General features: G+C 40.1%; 1 protein-coding gene across 1 annotated transcript in view; it reads left to right on the top strand.

Moving 5' to 3' along the window:
• Nucleotides 1–22,031, top strand: part of GRID1 (glutamate ionotropic receptor delta type subunit 1) — a 580,739-nt gene that overhangs the window by 224,305 nt on the left and 334,403 nt on the right. Inside the window, exon 5 of the mRNA XM_019470222.1 lies at nucleotides 2,883–3,167. Coding sequence (XP_019325767.1) covers nucleotides 2,883–3,167 — 285 coding nt within the window. The remainder of the gene's footprint in view (nucleotides 1–2,882; nucleotides 3,168–22,031) is intronic.

The raw sequence follows: 22,031 nt of genomic DNA, 5'->3' as shown, positions 1-22,031 counted from the left end.
GGCCAGTTTGGGTCAGCTGTCCTGGCTGTGCCCCCTCCCAGCTTCTTGTGCCCCTCCAGCCTGCTCAGTCGGTAGAGCATGGGAAGCTGAAAAGCCCTTGCCTAGTGTAAGCACTGCTCAGCAACAGCTGAAACATCGGTGTGTTATCAACATTGTTCTCACCCTAAATCCAAAACACAGCACTGTACCAGCTACTAGGAAGAAAACTAACTCTATCCCAGCCAAAACCAGGACAGTAGCATGTGCTTTCAGGGAGAACATAATCAATTGACAAAATATCAGATTGTAGAAGCGTATTGACTAATTCTTCATTTTAACCCATTGACACAAACTACAAAACACTGGGAGAATGCCTCAACCAAAACAGTCTTTGCTGAGATATTTCAGCTGTGTTTGGTGGGCTGTGCTGGGACATAAGGGGCCCCATTTTCTGTGGTCTCTTGTATCTCTGGTCTTTTTGCTGCTAATAAGCGAGCAGCTTTTGATTAGTGTCAACCGCTGAATGAAGTTCTCTCGTTATACAACTGGTGATCAGCTCTATATTCCACAAATAAGTGACTCTCTGAATGCAGCCTTCCATCAGAAAGGGCTTTGTTTTTTCTCTCCTTCTGTCTGCTTTGCAAGTAAATTGTTCCTTCTACAGACCCGTGTGGCTTGCTTCTCTCACCCTCGGTGACAGCAGAGCTCACTGGTTGGTGATCTCTGCAGGGGTTTATAGCTCAGTTCTGCTGTTCTCTCCCTCTGTTCCCACTTCTCTGTTCCCTCCCCTACTGTGACTAAATAAATTACCTGTATGACATGTTCCGTTTTCTCTGGCAAGAAGCCTGGGAAATCAAATCTGTTCCCAAACCTGGGTCTCCCAGTTGGCAAATGTAATACCTCCCTGCTGTTAAATCAGGTCAGCTCTCAGGAAAAACAAAGAACTACTTCATATAACTATAATCAACACAGAGTAAATTTAGATAATGCAGCTGACATATGTTTATTGTAAAGACCATCAAGGAAATAATTTCAAAAGCACTTCATCTTTCTCTGTTGCATTGAGATACGTGTTGAATGTTCTGTGCATAGAGAAGATCAAACTTTTTTTTTCTGTTATCCCATATCAAAGTGAAATATATTTATTTTCTGTCTGGTCTAAGAAAATATTTGGTGAAACGGTTCATTGGTTGCATTAGAAACAGTTTTATGTATTTAATTACTGTGGCTTTATGTAATTAATATTAATTGATAATTAACTGTTAATTATTCATAACCTGTCCAGCCCCTTTGACTTTTTGGCCTCTGAAAGTGGAGGTACACTTAAAAGTGTTTAGAGGAGGAAAAATAAATCCTTTTAACACATTGTGTTCGTTTTTCTACCGTTCCGCTCAGTCCATTTCCACCGGAGATCAGAGGTGGCGGGCCAGTAACAGGGTGGCAGCATCTCTCCTGCGTTACCAGACCCGACGCATGCCCCGGCAGTCCCCCAGCAGGTGCCATGCGTGGGCAGCCCGCTCTCTCGCGTGCCGAGGCAGTCACCTTGTACGGGGGAAGCACCAGCGCAGGCAGCCTCCCCTCTCCAGCTGGAAGCTGAATTTCCTGCTCAGCTACTGTGCGTGTCCTGGAGGGGCTCTGAATTACACCCCAGAGGCTCTTTCGTTTATCCACTGTTAGCAAGCTCACGTAGACTGCAGCAGGACTGTGGAGCATCTCCAGTCACCTCCTGTCTGGCTTGATTATGGTGGGCCTCTGTCCTGGGGAAGCAGAGCGGCTGGTTTCTTTGGGGCAGGCTGTGCTTGTGCAGGTGGTTGCTTGGGGACTGAAACAGCTACTGAAACCCTGAGCTCTTGCCCCCAGCCCTCTTCAAAGGAGGAGAGGAGCAGGAAGTGCCAAGTGCCCCCGGGGGACCCTCAGGGCTGGTGCGGCGCTAAGCTATGAGCGCTCGCTGTGCTGAGCGAGCTGGGGCCAACTTTGCTGCTGCTTATTCAAGAGGGCTAGCAAAAATGGGCATCAGCAGCTGCCTTAGAGTCTTACAGTCTTACCACCACCACTGACTAAATAGCTGCTGAGTTATAGCTGGCGGCCTTGGCTGGAAACATTTTCCAACCCCAGCTGAGTATCAGGGAGTCTTACCCGGAGGAGTCCTGGGAAGAGCGAGCCGTGCGAGAGGCTGCTGGATGTCCTGAGCAGCAGAGCAAGGCTGCCCAGGGCTCTGCCCAGCCTGCATGTCCTGTGTGTCAAACTCACCTAATGCTTTATTCTCAAAAGCCGATGGGCTCAAATGTGTATGCTGTGTTTTTAAATGGTAGGTGCTTTTCCAGATCTTTTTAAAGACAGCTACAGTGTTGTTAATAATTGTTTAGTCATTCGTGAGTTGCCTTTGTTCTGAGTGCCTTTGCTGTTTCTTCATTGCTCTGAGACACAGCAAATGTTTTTTCATCAATTTAAAAATCCTTCAAAACTCTGTTGTATAAGACAAATCCTTGAAAGAAATTGCTCTTTATCATCCAAAGTCTTCATCCAATGTGCGTAACAAAGATTAAGAGGTGAAAGCAATGAAGTGGGTTTTAAAAGACCGGAGTTCAGTTCCTGCTTCCACCAGGAATGACCTGAAGCAAGGGCCACAATCTCCATCCGCATCGGCTCCTGTCTGAAGAAATGACAGTAGTAATGTTATCTGTCTTCAACTTTGTCTGATCAGTACAGATTGCAGATACCGTCTCCTACTGTAAAGGTGTAGGACCTAACTGAAAGGCTTCGGCTGGTACTGTAGTGTAAATCATTTCAGCTCTGTGTTAATGGCAAGGGTAAAGCCTCTCTTGCTCCCTCCTTAGCATCTAGATTGGTCAAAGGAATTGTTGAGCTTGTTCTAACCCTGCTTTATTTCTTGTCTTCTCCAGCCTGTGACTTGATGACCCTGGGGATCTTAGCCTTAGTGACGTCCACTGGTTGTGCCTCGGCCAACGCCCTGCAGTCCCTGACGGATGCCATGCACATCCCACACCTTTTTGTACAGCGCAACACAGGAGGCTCCCCACGCACCGCCTGCCACCTGAACCCCAGCCTGGAGGAGGAGGAGTACACGCTGGCCGCCCGACCACCGGTTCGCCTCAATGATGTTATGCTGAAACTGGTCACTGAGCTGCGGTGGCAGAAATTCATAGTGTTTTATGACAGTGACTATGGTAAGTAAAGTGGAGAATTTCAGACACTATTAAATTGATTTCTTTTTAACTGGGAGATGGAGAGGAAAATATAAAGAGAGGGGTGGAATGTAACTTCCTGCATTCTTCATTGACAAAGGGGAAAGTGTTTCAAGTGGATGCAGGTCTTTGGTTTGAAGGAAAGGTTGCTGTGAAAACTAGTTCTCAGACAAGCAGCAAAGTTGCTTAGCAACACCTACCAAGACAGCTGAAGTTTGAATCATCTCACACTTTTTCAGTAAAATATTAATAAAGTGTTGACATTGATTGGCAGGGGTCATGTAGCTGTGCAAGGAAGTTCAACACAGCCTCTACCCATTCCCAGAAAACACTTTCTATCAAAGCTGAATACTGTTCTCTAAAAATTAATTTTCACAATAACTATTACCATTTCTTTTTTCACATGCTTCCTCACACTATTCTCCATTTGGACTAAATTTCACAGTGATATACTTCCTGGCATTAAACCAAAAGGTAGAGTTAGCATTTTCACTACATCTGATGCATTTCCTTCAACAAAATTTTTACTTTTGGCTGAAACTTGAGGAAAAGGAGTCTCTGCCCAAGCAAATTTAGTACCTTATGATGGGTGTAAAGAATCAATGAAAAAAAAGAATCTCTCGGAGTACTGATATGAACACTGTTCCATATGTTTAACTCACAGTATTTTCAGCACTCTCATCTTAGGATATAGGATCTGTAATGGTTATAGGATCTGTAACAGGGAAAATAAATTTTCAATGATATGTTTTAAAACCCTGCAGACACTTTTGGTTTAAAATGTGATGAGTAAGCTTTTCGTGTGGTGACTTACTATGAATAGAATACAAAGAAAGGAAATTAAGGTTAAATTGCAGTTGGAAAAATAATCTTATGTGTATCTGAGCATATAGTTAAGATTTTATACAGTCTTCCACAACTGCAGAATAGATCTTTATTTGCATTCTCCCTGTATAATGACAGATTTTCAGTGGTGAATCAGAGAGAAATAACATCTTTGGTTTTGAAGTTGGACTACTCCTGGTTTAAAAAAAAACAAAACAAAAAGGCTCTGCAAAGGGTCCTGAGCTCAAATGAGTTCTGAAAGTCTTGGGTGCAGCTTTCTGTTCTCAGTTGTTTGAGATGTCACTTGCTGTTCCTTCAACAGACAGATTGAAGATGATGAGGGTGATTTTAAGTGGGAAATCCAACTGAGGCTGTAACATCCTTTTAATTATATAGAATTATTTTAAGCATGAGAAGGCTGCCATGATACTTGTCAAGTTAATCCGTAGACTAAGAAATCTAGCAACCCAGCAAATAAACTGTCATGTAATTACTGTCCTATGTAACGCTTGACCAGTGAATGCTTTGAAAGCAAAAACCACAAGGTACATGGTAGGTGTTCTTTTGGTGGCCTTCTGGTAGTGATGAGAAAGTTGCTATGTAGGAGAGGATTGGGCTTAAAAAGTTCAAATTATTCTAACAGTTATTTCCAAGAATGAAAAAAAAAAAAATCTTAAAAAGATGTCTTACCAAACATCCTTTTATAGTTACTGTTGTTTCTCTCCTGCTGATTTGTAGCTTTAACCTTCCAAAGCTGCTTGAGTCAGGGATCTTTCAGCCCCTGGGAATCCTGGCCCTGGTAACAGCCCAGGTGCTCTGTGTACAAACTGCTATCACCCATTTTCCCTGGTAACAAACTTGGTTGCTGAACTTTGGTATCACTTATTCCAGTAGTACATCTGTGTTTCTTTGCCTTTTTCTGCAAAGGGTGAATATCTCGGTACCAAATCCCGAAACCCTTAATTCACATACTCTGTAAGTTCAGTTATGATCAAATTTATCTTTTCCATTTACCACAGACTGACCTTCAGTCTGTACCAGGAAGACAGACACTAAAAGGGGATGGAAATTTGCCACAGGCATTCTGCTCCTTCCAGTGGAGAGTGTGTTGTGTACTGCAGCTGCCCATGTGCTGTTTCCTCTCCTCTTCCTCTCGGATGCGACAACCATCTTACACTAATTCCACTAGAAGGATTTTTTTCATAAGAATTTGGTGGGAGGAGTTTCCGTAAAGAAGCCAACTGAACCTTGCTAGCTCTGGGCAGGCATCGGTGAATAGGGGATAAATAACCTAGTTCCCAGGATATTGCACGCTGAGCTCAAGAACAGCAGCCTGGCTCCCAGGGCACGCTCATTGCCCTCATTAGTTAGCTTCAGCAGGGCCGTGCTTACGCATCTCCGGCGACACTTCGCTGCTCAATGTGCAGGAGTTGACTGCTGGCCATGAGGAGGAAGGTCACCTGAAGAACACGTTTATGATTACGGAGAGTTTCCAGCGCTGGGCTTTTGTGGTTTACTGTAATAAATGGTCCTTCTCTACCTGCTCCCTGGAAGTTATACTATTCCCTTGAGTAATGTTTTAATTTGTCCATCTGCTGATCTCTAAAAGTCAGCCAATCCTTTGGTGTCCTCCTTGTGGAAACTGTCAGGCTTTCTCAAGACAAAATAACATTACACAATTTAAAGAATTCCCATGTTTATAGTAATGCTGTGCTATGCTGGAGCTGAAAATTATTTACCTCATGAACTACTTGTCCCTTATCAGACATAGATTTTGGATTATAATTTCTGCACTGGCTAAATTAAGGAAAAGTAACAGACTTGGCAGTTAGAAATACACAGTAGTCACTGAACAGCCTAACAAGCACTTTAATATTGTTGTGTTACAATAAAATATGACTTGTTTTACACTGAAGCTACAGATAGAAGTCTCTATGCACATCTTCAGTGAAAGAATATGGTCCTTTCCAGTAAAATGCCTTAAATTCTGTAACAAGAAATTGAGAGATTTCACAGGAAAGATGAGGAAGTTTTAAAGAAAAAGATTGCTAAAAGGAAATGGTAGAAGCAGGGTACAAACTGTGGCATTCCATCTAACATGAAACCAGCTTTTAGGTTTTGTCACTTGTGGTGAAGAAATGGATAATAGCAAGAAATGGGTAATAGCTTGATTCTGGAGAAGTGACCTTTCACAGACCTCAGACTTGATAGTCGCAGCATTCAAACTCTTCTCGATGATGCGCTGTTCTGCTGAGCAGTGCCAATGGGGGAAGGGTCAGCCGATACGTATCCATACAGTTCTGTATTTGTATAAGAAAAGATAAGGGTTGATATAGATATTGCATCTTCATGACTCAGCCCTTGTTTTTCCACTTCTCTCATTTGTGGTTTGCGCATAATTTCAGAAGATGCACGGAAATCTACTCCCCATTGATCACAATGGGAGCTTTCTGCTGATGAGACTGCTGCCTGATATGAAAATGATGGCTAGGCACTATAGCAATTCAAGTCAGTCATAGCTAAGAGAAGACAAGTCTCCTCTCTTGCTGATGTGTTGGAGCTCAAGGCCAGAATGAGACCATCTGAGCCCTCTCTCTGTCCCTGCTGTTTGCCATGTCAACCTGAGAAGGCTTTCTAGCCCCTGTATGCTTCACTTTCCCATCTGTGAAATGGAAAGAAAAACCTTCCTCCCAGTGTGGCTGAACTGGTGTTTGAAATTTATTTAGAAATTCTTTAGGCAACAGATTAGGTGGCATGTTCAGGAATAAGGCAATTCCAGGAAGAGCTCAAGGGACCAGGGTCATGCTAAATGCATTATTTTACTTTAAATGTCTTTATGAAAATCCCGTGCTAAATCATGGTATTTGACATTAATTTTTTTGGGGAAAAAAATGAATTGACCCTAAGTTTGTCAGTGGCTGTCAGACAGTACTCTGTGGAACCAGGTCTACCTGCCTGTTAAAGAACCTGCAACAGAAATCAGATCTGTTGTGTCATCCTAAAAAGCTTCAGCTGCGCTGATGTGTTTTGAGTTGCTTTTTCCTCTACAGGAGCATCTTTTGTGCCTCTACATCCATTGCATCAGTGTGTAAAGGCTTGCTGGGAAGTTTAATGTTTTATTTTGCCGACCTCCTGGAGGTAGAAGCATCAGTAATCAAATTTTCTGACAGAAAAATTGGTAGCCTGGCAAGTTTCATAAAGAATCTTACCAAGCTCTAAAATGACTGTAGGTTAAAAGCAGTGAGTGCTGCCCACAGTAAGATGAGGTTGGGTAATAAACAGTTGAAAGTGTGCTTCTAGGGTGAGAAAATAAACAGATGTATGGCTAGAGGAAGGATTTGAGAAGGATTTTGGAAGCTGGATGTGAAAATGAAAACAATGAGGAATACCAAGTCATATTTCTGAAGAGAAATGTGAGTAATAGCTATGTTTTCACTAGGTTAATCTTACTGTTGAAAAACACCTTGTCTTTGTAGTTATATCAAGTCTCTGCTTTCCTACATACATGCACACATACCCGTATTACAAAAAGTAAGACAAAACAGGTTTTTTTATGACCCAGTTTTGTCAATGAAAATGGTAGAATTTTTCACAATGAACTGTGAAAGAGCGCTGTAATATTTAATTCTTCATTTTTGGAGTCAATAAGTGAGTGTTGTCTGGTTAAGAAAAGTGTTGTACAAAAGTTTTACAGAAGAAACTTTTGAAGAATTTTGGACCTTTCAAATCTATCTATGGAGCTTTGTTCCTACGGGGGGGGGGGGGGGGGGAAAAACTTTTGTTGTGGGATTTGTTTTCCCCGGGGGGGGGGGAACAAACCCACAATTTACTGATTTATAAATTATCTTCAAATTTTTTTTTTTTAAGATTAGAGACTGTTTTTTCATTATGATCATTGATGCCACACTAATTTTGAATGGTTCCTGATGAATCTTGCTGTGTAGAAAGAACTTGGTTTTCAATGTGATGAGTTTCATGGGAAGTTTTGTTTCCTACAGCAATTACATGGCAGTTTTATTTCTGAGTCCTACCTGTCAAGGGCCTCACACTTCATTAGAAGTTACAGGAATTATGCTATCAGTGGTTTTACAGCTAGCTATTGATCCTGGAATGGTCTCTTCTTTGTAAAGGTCCCTTTGTGCAGGCCACTACTCTTGCAATTATTTAATCTGTAAAGGAAGATAGCAATGAAAATTAAGAAATGCATGCTTTTACATGATCCATGTGTAACACTGCAAATCAGTTGTGATGCAAAGCATTGGCTGCCACGACAAAAGCAAAGTAGAACATTTGCACATAAGCTACTTTCATTTTACTTGCTTTACTTTGTCTTTAAGATTTCTTTTATTCTTGTCAGTATAACAAGTTATCTCCTGCTTTCTGCGTCATTATTTCAGCTGTCAGACAACCACTTCTGCATCACTAGGGCTGCCATATTTCTCTACAGGCTTTTCCAGTGAGCATGTCTTGTTTAATGCAAATACAGGGAATCTGGCGCTTGAGAAGTGTTGAACCAACTGCATGTGTGTTGGTATTTGCCCGTTCAGCAAATCTGACACTACCAGAAAGTGTTAGACTTTTTCTGCATGTGCTGTACGGTTGAGTTTGCATGTGTTATTAAAAATACCTGTTTTTTTCAGTTGGTTGGAGCATCCCAGCTGGAACTGTCGCAGAAAAGCTTGAATTGGGATTGCTGTGTTTGAATAGTAAAAAGTATAGAATTTAAGCAGCCAGCTACAGAGAAACGTAACTTCTTTATGGTCATCAATCTGCAACAGCAGTGATTTAGGGAGGGAATCCGTGGATACCTCTGTCACAGGTGCTGCGGTATAAGATGATAAAGGGAGGAATAGACTGGGCCTAAGCACCTTTTCATCCAACAAAGAACAGAATCCTCTGTTCTACACAAATTCTGCACCACCTAGTTATTCATGCATAACTAGGGATGCTGAATTTCTAGACTCCAGACAAATATAAAATCTTCAATTTCTACCTGGAAAAAATGAAGACTTTCCTGTGAAAAGAGTATGTCTCGTAACGTAATGTATAATCATCATTGCTGCTGCAGAGAATGCCAGGAAAGAAAGAATTCAACCAAGTTCTCCAAGTCCTATGGGGAGTTTGTGATGCCATGGGGTAGAGGGAAAAAAAATTGACCTTTTGACTTTTACATTGAATTTGATCTGGAAGCTATTGAAGAAATGGCATTGTGTGTTCCCATATTTATCCTTGAATCACTTTTCTGACTGTAGCAGCACTTAAAGTAATTGGCCTACTTAAATTAAGCATGGATTTTTGTCATTTCTGATAGTATTTTTTATTTAGTAATGCATCGCAGTATATAACACAATGTAATTAAAGAAAGTAAATTTCACTTCAAATTGTTACTTATAAATTAATTTTAGCACTTTGATTTTTAAGGTATATGAGTAAGCATGCTAATAGCAGAAGTAAGACTTCCCCCTCTCTAACCCCCCCATAATTCCTAGCAGGGTGTGAGAGCAGTGGACAGAGGTTGTTTCCCATAAAAGCTATTCACTAAATACTTTCAGGGCAACGCCTGATATGATATACAAATGATCTTAAAGTTATGGTAAGGCCTTTATTCTGAATGAGTGCTATCATAGCCTACCTGGAAGTTCAGTGGTAGCAGAAGCCAGTCAGACATCTTTGGACAAAGAGTTTGGGCAGTTTCAGGCAGCTTGTCTTGCTCATAAATTCAAGGCAAGTTAAGGAAATAATTTTGACCTTTCAAATAGTTTGAAAAATGTTTTGCGAAGAGAGGATGCAGGTTCTTTTGAAAAATTCAAAATGCTGTGGAGTGACATTTTCAAAACAGAAGGCTTGTGCTCTTTATTCAAATAGTTATTTTTAAAATCAGTTTGTATTTTAAAAGACTTCAGAAGTATGTATCTGGGGGGACGCTCATGAAAAAATTAAAGGCTTTATCAGAAGCAGGTTTCCGCCAGTTTTTCAGCTCAGTCATCTGGTCAAAAGTGATTATTAATCTAGCCCTGAAAGCACTCATTGTGCATTCCGTACTGCCTCTTTTTCAACTCATTGTAACATTTTAGTGAACAGTCTCCAGGCTCAACTTTGCAGAAACTAGTGGCTATTGGTGACTCTGTTTTTTCCCCTTTATATTCTGAAACAGAGAAATGTTTCATAATACAGCACACGCTGTCTAAAGAAAGTGCAAAGTTCAGCAGCCTGGAACCGGAGGGTGCAAATTAATTCATTTTGAACAGTGAGGTCTTTGAAAATTGTAGATGTCATCTGCAGAAGGTCCTAAGTTCTTGGACTTTCTTTCCCTGACTGATGGTAGTTTGAATCTCTTGACTTTTCAAGCCATGGCATAAGGCTAAATTGTTTGTTCGGGCATGTGAAAATGACAGGGAGAAATGTAAGGATGATTTGGTGTACTTGAGCAGGGAATCTGAGGAACTAATTCCAGAAGGGAGTCTCTTTAGTTCACATTTGTTAGAGAGTGAATGTTTATATACATCCATTTAGAAATTGTTTGGTAGATGCATAGCTGGAAATTGAACAGCAGCAGAATAGAAGTCTGTCCTGGCAGATGTATGTAGGGCTTCAGGCAGTAACACCATCATTCTGAGAAAATATATTCAGACATCTCAATATGCAGTGAACTTTGGTGAATAAGTTCCCAGTCTCTATTGTCTTTCATGGAAAGTGGTAGGGGAGAGGGAGAGAATTCATATATATGTATACACACACACACACACATATATTTATGTATGGATTTTAAGGAAAGTGGTAAAGGAGTGTGTATATATTTACATACGTATGTGTGTTAATGTATACATGAGTTCACATATGGAATCAAGGAAACATATTTCCTCTGCTCCATTCCTGCCTTTGCCCAGTCCCCCCAGTAATCTTTCTGATGCCACTCTGGGCAGGACTTCTCTGGCTTCCTTCCTGGATGGAAACGGTTTCTTTTTTGTTTTACCCAATTAAGAGTCGGTGTGGCTTCCCATCACTGCTTTGTGTCTTCCTTATGGAGACAGAAATCCCAATCCTTCTCCTTCTCACACTTGTTGTATTTAGATACTGTGTTTTATTTATTTATTTTTCTTATGGCTAAGCTTTTTTGTGGGTTTGCTGGCTTTCTTCAGCACCCTTTCCATAGGCTGGGGCTAGCGCTTTGGCCAGGACTATTCCTTCTCTCTGCTGATCAATGATAAACAGTGAATGAATGTACTCTGAAGGATTCTTTTTGTTTCTCCTCTGCTTGCGAAGCATGGTGACTGAGTACATTAGAGAAGAGATAACATTGTTAGTCATTGTCTTCATAGAAGGGATTAATCTTGAGCACCATAATGAATGTAAAACTCCTGAAATCTTTTTAGAGGAAAAGTATGGTGGGGAATATAATTTTTATAGAGCCCTGAGGGTCAAAATGGTTTTCTACATATTGTGTGGCTATCAACAAATATGTGCTGTTACCACTCCTGCACAGTACTCATATGCTTGTGATATATTCATATATTTGTAAAGTGGCAGACTACTACATTTGTGTATATATAATGTAGCAAAATTATTAGACAGAACCAGCCTTTTGTTCAACATCCGGCAACTGGAAAGATCTGATCCGTGCAATCCAAGATTGCATTTAAATGTAAAGCCACAATTTTTTTTTTCTTCTTTTTTTTCTGAAAATACAAGTTAAGACTGTAAATAGTCTGAACTGCAGTGATCTTTGTGGAATATGAAATAAGTATCATTCATACTGTGAATTAAAACAAACACAAGGGCCATTCTCCTAGCCCTCATGGAAATGCAAGACAATCTTTTATTTTGTAACAGCAAGGAGAAAAGCAAGATACTTTTCCTTAGCTGAAAAAAAAGGGGCAATGATCAAGAACGGTAAGCAAAGCTTGATTGATTTTTCAGGTGAAGGTGAATGCAAACAAAGATAAGTTACGTAGTCTGCCTAGGAGGTTACTAAATCAGGAAATGGTAGAAAATGAAGAAATGTGAATTCCCGTCAGTGAAACACTCTTGGGATTCGTACTGTACAAGTTTCCATCTCGATGCTCCCTCTCTTCAGGAAGTAGTTGATGTGAAACTCCCTCAACCACGCGGATCTCAAAGAACTTGGAGTTGTCTGGGCTCAGAGCAGAACCCCAAGTTGTACACTTAGTCAATACTGGAGTCATCTGTTATACACTACCTTTATGACTTTATATTAAACTATCCATTTAATGAGGTTCTTTTATCATAGCATCTGAGCAATTTACAGTTTAATGCATCCTCCTACAAGATAAGGTAGCTGTGCTTGTTCCATTGTATAAAAATTGCAGACGTGGGGAGCGTTGGACTGCTAAGATATTTGTGTGACTATAAACTAGGCATCTTTCTTTGATTTCAGTAAGGTTCTGAAACTTGTTTTGAATGTCTAGCTAGCTGTACGCAGCTACGCAAGGTTCCCTTCCTGGCCAGAGGCGTGCAAAGGTGGCAGTTTAGCTCTTCCCTGAATTGTGCTGTGCAGGCCTTTTGTGCCTTCTGCATTCACATTTTGGTGTATTTAATGTTTAGATCTGTTGCTTTGGGAGTTATTTTAAGAGTTACTTCAATCATTTTAGAAGCAAATGTATCATTAGACTATGAAGAATTAAATACAAAGCAGAGGAAAAAAGGCTTTGCAGTTTGGATTATTCAGAGTCAGAGCCCATTAGGAATGTAATCTGGATGTCTGAGTTCCATTGGAGAGTGATTTAATATTCATCATGTTGTTATAGCATTTGTTTAAATGGAAATAATGCATTATTTTCTGTGTACAAATTGATTAAATAGGATTAGTCTCATTACTGGGGAACGTTGATTCCTATGGAGATCCTTTTTAATACTGGATATTTTGTTTTCATATCTCTCGCTTTAGTAATCAAGACCCAAATAGGCTGTTTCTAAGAAAAACATATGGGAGAATTGTGGAGGGCTTCAAGAAAGAGACGAAAATTGAGTGGGGACATCCCTCACAATAATTTCATTGATGATTCCCTGCGATGGGAGAGCTCTGAATGGAAACATAGCTGCTGTAACAGCAGTTGGAGGCAGTAGTTCGGTTCATCGATTTGGAAGGCCTTACGGGGTCAGGAAGTACTGATGGTCCCCCTTTCCCAGCAGCCTGTCTCATCTATCAGTAAGAATCGAACCTTTGGCTGGATAAATCTTCAGCTGTTGCATAGCAGACGTGGAAGGGAACTCAGGATAGTAATTCAGCTCTGGTATATGGTCAAGCCAATTCTGGTTGGCTTGAATTTAATTTCCAATGTGATCGTGACTTCCTCTGGTCTGCCTCTGGCCACCATTTGCTTATATCATCAGCAAAATATCTTCCTGGCAAAGCACCCATGTGGAGTGAGGAGAATAGAGAAACTATGCCATGGAAGAATGGTTGTTATGTTTATACCAGAAGACCAAGAAATATTCACTCCCTGAAATAGAAAATGCCTTCCTTGCATAACGGACCATAACCCAGAGATCTCATTTGTCCTAACGCAACCCCTCAGTGATTTTGAAAGTCCTTTTGCTTTGGCCCACTGATATTAATATTTGACATTGCCATTAACAGGAATTAAGATATATCTTGTCTTCCAAAAGCCATGTTATAACACCAAGGGTACTTTGTTAAGAAAGGAATAATCCATTAACTAGATCAACCCTTCTCTGTAATCACCTTTATCCTTCACATGACAGAATCTTTACAGGAAGGAACGGTCTTTCTTCCATTTATTTTTGTCAGTAGGAATATGAATCCCCCCTGCTGTGAAAGAATAATTAAAGGTCAAATTCTGACATTGTATTAATAAGTCAGCGCAGCCTGGGCACCAACACCTAACTGGATACCCCACCAGGCGCTTGTGGTGTAATAGAAAACCTGTTGGCTGAAGGAACAGCAGTGTGCTTTAATTTTGAGTGAAGATCTTCCCTGTTGCTCTGCATTAAGGATGCTGTGTTATGATTACCTTGTATGGTAGTATATCTGAGATTATCAGACCTTATTAAAAAATAAAAAAGTTTGGACTGCAGATATTTGACTCCAAATGACAGTTCTGGTGCCCAAAGTGCGCTCTCCCTTTAGCAAGCAATATTTGGTGATATACTCTGTCTCTGCTGTACAAAGTAGTGTCTGTGGGAGTCTTTGTGGTGGTTTATATCTTTTATTCTCTCCCATCTTGTGCAGCCATATAAGTCTGGGCAAGCTGTAATTAAGTGAAGCAGTATATTACGGTATTAAAACAGGAATAACAAGGGCAGCCTTGCAGCGGGAAGGGTGGGAGACCAAGAAAGAGGGACACTTTAAATGTTGGGTTATTGGCCAATTAGTGGGGTTGACTGAGTACTGATGACAGATGTATTTAAGTTTTCTTTCTCTCAAATCCTACTTACACCATTAGAAAGGAACAAAATTCCAAATCACGGTAGCAGAAGGGGTTGGAACCCCAGAGACAGGTGAGCTTGGCAAGTGCAGCCACCCTCTCAGTAACCACGGACTGGCTGCGGGGAGACGTTACGTTGGTGTGATGGCAGTAATGTCATGTCACTAGGGAATGGAAGTGGGTTTTGGTGGAATCTCAGACCGTCCTCTTCCTGTTTGGATTACTATAATTCAGCCAGTTCACTTTGGATCTGGTTTAGTAACTTCTGCTGTGCAGTGGTAACAGACAGAAAATTAGCTAATTAACAATAATAGAAACCTTGAATGTTTTTTGGTTATGTCAAAGAGTGGTAACAGACAGAAAATTAGCTAATTAGCAATAATAGAAATCTTGAATGTTTTTTGGTTATGTCAACAATAATTTATTTAGGGCCTCTTCAGACAGTTGCATCAGAAGATCATTTGATGGTTTATAACATGATGTGATTGAAAAAGTTCTTACTAGACTTAAGTGGCAAGAGAGAAAATTACAAAGCTAACAGTGAGATTTGTCTGCTTCCCTTTATGAGCTTAGCTCATGTAGTGAAGGTGATAGAAGGGCTTAATTTCACTAACTCAGCAACTTCATTGCAGTACATTTAAAAAAATACAGTGTAAAAATTAACTAAAACTTCACTTTTGGGGGGAAGGAGAGAAGGAAGTTTGTTTTGTAGACTGAGACCTATTTTCTTGTTTAAGTTAAAGAATCTGGATTGGGTTGGCTTAAATAATAAAAAAATAAAGATGAAAACTTTATTACCTTCTTTTTCTCTAATTATGCAAGAACTGATGTACCAGTGTAACTTTAAATGAGTGAATAGTCTCCTTGAAATCCAGATATAAATGAGTAATCACAGGAAGGGAACTGGAGAATTTATAGCCTATCCAAAATACCCAGAATGACTCCTGGGTTTGAATACTGCCGCAGAAAGGTCTGCCTGATGTGAGGAAACGCCTGCATGAGGCACTTCTGAGCAACAGAGCCTGATACCACCCATGCCAGAGGCCCCTGAAACAGTATCGGCTCCTATCCTGCAAAACACAAGCACGTGCCAAGTGCTCTATCTTTAGACTGAATACAGGGACTGTAAAGGCTAAATATAACCTCAAATCGAAACACATATAGCTGTGTGCAGAATGGGCTGTCTACACGTACGCAAGGACTGAATTGTTCAGTTTGTGCTGAATTTTACTTGGTTCCTGAAAAAATACGGCATCTGTGATTACACTCTGTATGTGTGAGATCATCTGTCAGTCTGCTTGTGTTCTGAATAATGTTGATCTTGTTGACCAGTTTCAAATAAATCTAATATGGCAGAGGCCTCAAGCCTTTTCTATACGTTTTGAAAAAATAGGTGGTCAATACAAGAGAGCGCTCCAAATTCCTGCTGTGCAAAGGTTGCACTGTGAACTCAACTGCAAACTATTAGACAGCAAAGAATCAACCCAGCAGCAGCAGGCACTCGGTTAGGTTCGACACCAGGGAATCCCAAAAGAAAAGGGTCTTATAAAAGATTCAAGGGTACTAAAAGCTTTAATCAGACATTGTTAAACATGAGGTAATCCAAACATCAGACACAAAGTTACAGGACTCATTATTGCCGTTGCTCAGAGAAGGGTTTGTTTCTAACGTTCCAGTGTTTAATCCCTTTTGTGTGTTAATTAATCTTCTGTGTTTCATCTTCCTCAGCTAATGTCAGGAAGCCTCATTGTTATTTTGTATAATGGATTGGGATGGAGTAAACCATCTCTAAAAGAGTTCTAAAAACCTCGGTCTACAGTAGTCACTGTGCTGTCTTATGGTCTGCCAAAAAAAATTTGAATTTGGTCGTGGTTAAAGCAAGATCTACCTTTCTCTTGTTCACTTCTTTTTTTAATTCCTCTGAAGGTGGCCTTTTCCTTCACTTGGGACTTCATGAAATTAATTCTTCTGTGCACTGTGGCCATTAATCACTTCATAGTAAAACCAGACAAATTTGAGACCCTTCTGCTGTGGAAGGGCTGGCAGTGCCACCTGAGGGAAAGGAAAATCCTCACAAAACTAATAATCATCTGGGGCAGGGGGAGTATTTGAGAAGCTCTGACCCTTTGCAGGAGAGGAGTGCATTTTCATTGCAGGTTTTTAATATTAATGTAGGAAGAAAGATTACCCTTGCTATCTAGCAAAACAATAGCTAATTAGATCTTTGTTTCTTAATAACGATGAAAGCTTAAGTGTTAGAACATCAGGAGAACCATCTGGGGATTCTGAACGATTGTTTAGAAAACAAAAAGCTTAGTCAAATTTCCTCTTATTTGTTCTCACTGCTCTTTTTCAAGTATTGCTCCAACAGAATCTATAGGGACACTTTTTTTGCCATGGATTTATTAGAATATGATGCGGTAAGAATACCTATGGCTTTTGTGTGTAAATGTGAGTGATTCTGGAGATGTTTAGATCAATGTATACCTGAATGTTCTTATTTATGTCACCCACCTAACTGGAAAAAAAAAAAAAAAAATCCCTTGGTTGAAATGCTGCTGAGGAATTGATACTGATTTGAGTATTCTCTTTAGCAAAACATGCTAACAAAAATCAGCAGCGAAATGTTTTTTTTCCTTAATAATGATTTAAAGACTGGAAATTGGCAAGCAAAAGGAGACCTGTGGGGATATATGCAAATAACTTTGTTTTCCCATATGTCTTGGGTGGGAGGATGGCTGCTTTTTATTTAGCTAATTCTTTATGTGCTAAAGAGATGCTTTGTTAGGGAAGAATATCCTTTTTTATTTATTTATTTTAAGGAAAAAGGAAAGATTCTGGTGATAATGATCTGAAAGAAGGATTTTAAACAGTTAGTGTTTATTGCTGTTAATTATTGTGGTAATTGTATAGAAATGGCAATGTGTGATGTTAATACCTAGTTTATTTATTTGAAACATGTAAATGCATCCATAAGCAAGTTTTTCATTAGAAAATCTTCTGTAGGACGTAGCCATGTTGTCAGGCACCAGAATCTCCCTACAGCCTGTCTTATTGTGGGTGGCTCTTTCAGAACTTGACCTGTTGATATGAAATGTCATATGTTTAAAACAAAATGAAGCCAAAATAGTCCTTAAACTTAAAGACCACAGAAGCTGGCAAGATGCTTCACCTCTATGCTTTGAACTTTATTTAATTCTCAAGGAGAAGTTTTTGGAGGTCCAATGGCAGGGAGATGACCAAGTTTCATTGGCTTTTAATGTCATCTAAGTGCTTGGTCCAGTGACTATTTTGTCTTTTGAATATGTTTTTACTAAGACCTTTTTAAAAAATGTGGCAAAACTTAATTTTACTGGAATTTAAGGGAATCTTCCATATATCAGTTTAATGTCTCAGGAGACTGCAGATCCTCATGGAGAAGGATTTATATATACTCCTACCAGCCATGTTTGCATGTAAATGTCCTCATCAATCATGTTATTCCTGACCCCAATCAGTCAATCAGACTTTAATGTACCTTGTTCTTATCCATCAGAGTAGTTTGCACTTGGCCCTCATCAGTCAGGTTTGCATGCATGGCCTATAACCTTCCATTTATCACATGGACTGCAGCAGCTCTAAATCTAATACTAGGACCAAGCAATGTTCACACCCCTCTTACTGTGACTTTTCCACAGCTTTTCTGTCGCTCTCCAATGTCCAAAATGTTCAGGTGTCAGGTAGTGTGTGTGGGGGCAGTTTTAGATTTGTTTGCTTTTTAAAAGTGATAAATATTTATCACAAAGGAAGTTGATGGCTATGGTGAGGATTGAGCTGAAGTCCAGCCCCTAATGTTTCTTATTAAAATGGTAGTAACAGAAGCCAACCTAAAATCTAGTTGTTCATACATTTCAAACAAGCCTCTTGTGAATTCTTACTTTTATAGAAAAGGTGGTATGGCCCTATTTTATCATCAGTTTCGAAAAGAAAGTCTGATTATTACTTCGTAATAGGGGTTGTATTTGTTAGCGTTTGTGTTGGAGAAGGCTCTTCCTCCTCTCTTTGACACTTTGACCCAAAGTGCTTAATAAGACAAGGGATTATTGAACCAGTGGTTGTTTTTTTCCAAGGTACAAGCTTCAGGAGGGGCCTCAATGTACTTACAGGCAGTTTTGTTCTCCTGATTTTAAGGGTGAGGAAGTTAGATCAGTATGTATTAAGTTTGAAGTGGCTTCTGTGTTCATTTGTGGTTCATCTGACAGCCACACACTTTGCAGTTAGTGTGTCTATTTAAGGTATAGTCTTTGTCTCTCTACTTGCTTCACCCAGCAATGGGGAAATGGAGCCGCCCCTATTAGAAGTAATTGGTAAGAAGCCATAACTACTGTCACACTATGCAGCGAGGCTTATATCTCACTTTAGTTGCTGAGGCTTGCGTGTCAGAGCCTTCAAAATGATCTGCCTTTCTCCTTTTGTGATCACACATTGCTTCAGAGGCTTCACTGGAACGTAAAACTTGTGGACTGTGTTACGGCTCTGTCCTCCTTCTGCTCGTGAGCTTTCCCTCCCGACATGAAAAGCTGTGGAGTCATTTGGGTAACATTAATCAGGGGGCTAATCAGGAGCTGGTTGTCTTCCTTTCCCTGCAGTCTTCACAATTAGGGACATGCCTCTCTGATAGCGGCTGCTGGTGCTGTGACACAGCAGCTAACAAAGCAGAGCCAGCTTTTTGAGAAAGTGCTGTTTATTTTGCATGTCTGTCCTTACAGCTAGCCACCTGTTGCTGAGGCTAATTGGTAACGTTTGAGGATCAGTAAGGGATAGGAGAAAAATGGGATAAACCCATATGCACACAACACCGATGAACATATGTGCTTAGACTATTTCAAAGGGTGCATTTTTGTGTTTGTATTCACATTCTCGTGTTGCATATAAGTGTGTAATACGTATATACATTACTTATGCACACACATATAAAGAGCAATATACATACAAATGTGTTTGCATCTGCGTAAACGAAGAGCAAAGGCAGTTTGTGCTTATATCGATGAATGTCAGTTACCTGGAGTCTGTAATGAGAAATTCAGCTTTAAATACAGAGGTAGCGTAGAAAAAATATTGTAGGAATAGGAGTTTCGTTTGGTGTCATTTAGACACATTAAAAAAGGTGAATCTTCTGGGGAAAAAAAATGCAAATTTTTTTTTTTTTTGCAAAACAACACCTAGCTTTCCAGGTTCCCAAGTAAGTCAGTGCTACTACGTTGGAGGGCAGGGACTAATGCATGACATTCAGGCTTTATAGGAACGTATCTTCACTGAAACTGTGTATAATTGCTTGTGCTAGTTCCTTTGTGTGCACACAGGACAAATGTTAGCTATGTATACCGTCTTTGCAAGTATACATGGAAAAAAAACCCACCACCACAAAAACCCCTGGAGATGAGTTGCGCCTGTTTTTGTTAGAGCTATAAAGCTTTTCAAGTTATAACTTTGTTTCCGTGTAGCCCTGGTAGGTTTCTTTACCATTCTGCTACCCAGATTAAATTTGTTGTGTTTGGTCTGTTCTGGAGAGTGAATTATTTTGGCAAGGTCAGGCTATGTAGGTAATGTGATTTGATTCGCGAACATAAAGTACCTGGCAAACCCGGAGGAGTTTGTGTGTTTAAGTACTGTGAGCTGACCACCTCGTAGGATTTTCTTCTGTTCTTGCTTTTTCCTCTCTGTTCCTCTGGTATATGAAATGGAAAATCTATGATTTCCATCATGGAACATAGTGTATGCCAAGCACTGGGTTATCAGGGGCTTCCCAAGGTTAAGACAGCCCTGTTATCGCTGTCTTCACCATACAGTGGATGTATGAAGTTTCTTCTCCCTGACTTCTCCTAGTTCAGTCAACACTCTGTTATTAACGCATGATATAAAATGGGTAGTGCAAGGAAGACTATCTTATGTTAGTTAGCATTCATGCTTGGACTTTGCTGAGAGCTTCTGAGAACTTAATCTGATAGATGTGGTATTTGAAGTTAGCTCCATGCTTATTATAATTAAAGTCAGACAAGCTGATAAATATTGGAAATGGTTGGCTGTAAATCCTCATGATAGTCAAGGTAAAATATGTTGTAACCTACACAATACTGAAGTAAAATTAACTGAAGTACTTGTCTCAAGGTCAAATTCAACTTCGTTTCAGAGATTAACATATGTCCTATGTTAAATTGAAAGATAAAAATTAAATATGATGTTAAGATGTTTGAAAGTTGTGAGGTAGGAGAATATTTTAGTGTGTATTTAATCACACTTTGAAGGACTTCCACCTGAATGTCTGTATATTAGAAGAATGAGTGCTTGGGAGACAATCCACCTATGAAGAGACATTACCTTGCTGTGCTGGTCTTCCCTTTTAAACAGTTTTGTTTACTGCTGGGAAGTGTAAAAAAAAAAAAAATAACAGGGTCTCCCCCCAATTTTCTTTCTGTAATGTGCAGTGTTTCGTATCACTATTAAGGCAGTTGACAAAAAGTATACAGGCCAGCAGAGACGTAAGAAGTGTAATACAGTAGAATGAAGATGGCTAAGCTAGTTCCCACCCCCCGAGACGTTTTGATAATTGAGAACTTGTTTCTGCTACCCAATGTGCATTAAAAGGGCAATAATTACAGAATCTCGGTCCTATCATGCCGTATTAATTTTGAGTTCACATTGTATTGGTCTCTGTTTCATTGCACTCAGACACTTATATGGCAAAACATTGACTGGAAGGTAATTCTGCTGCAGATAACACTCTTTTTCTCTCATGTCCTTGTATACTGATGATTGAAAGTTTAATAAGTTTACACAAAGAGGTTTCCTGCATAAAAGTGATTATGTTTTCTTTTGAGAGTGGGACTCGTTTAGATAGCAAATGTTTAATTAATCTTCCTATTTTCTTCTCGTGACTGAAGATTTTTTTAATGGAAGGCATCTATTAGTGAAAGGAGTGAAGGAGGACAGCAGGAGGGCAGGGTTTGGTTTTTTTTTTGGTCTTGTTATTAAGAGTGTATCAGGGCAGGAATCGTTTTATAACGTTCTGAAGGATAGTTTGTTTATTAGCATCTTCTGAACAACATTATGCCTGGACAGTGGGGGATGTGTCTGTCCCTTGGGAGTGAAAGGGCTGCGCCACCACTGACAGCGCTCTGCTTTGTGCTGCAATGCTGGAGAAAGGGTTTGGCATCAGGGGAGGGATTTGGTTTTGTGCAGTATCAGAAGGCTCCAGAAGGAGTGCTGGCAAACCCAAATGGTGGAGACCAGATCATGGAAAAATGACTAGATCATGGTAAAAAGGGTATCTTTTCCACAGCTTTCCTCTCCTCTGTCAAAGATCGTTATGAATTATATGGATTCAATGCAAATTGACCACACAAACGGATATAGTCTGTTTCCAGTTTCACAGTGGTAGCCCTGAAGAATCATAGAATAGTTTGGGTTGGAAAGGATCTCTAAAGGTCATCTAGTGTAATAAGCAGGGATATCTTCAACTAGCTCGGGTTGCTCAGAGCCCCGTCCAACCTGACCTGGAATGTTTCCAGGGATGGGGCATCCACCACCTCTCTGGGCAACCTGTGCCAGTGCTTCACCACCCTCAGCGTAAAAAATT

Source organism: Aptenodytes forsteri, unplaced genomic scaffold (genome assembly GCF_000699145.1).
Source record: "Aptenodytes forsteri isolate BGI_AS27 unplaced genomic scaffold, ASM69914v1 Scaffold106, whole genome shotgun sequence".
Taxonomy (NCBI): domain Eukaryota; kingdom Metazoa; phylum Chordata; class Aves; order Sphenisciformes; family Spheniscidae; genus Aptenodytes; species Aptenodytes forsteri.
This window is presented reverse-complemented; position numbering and strand designations above follow the sequence as displayed.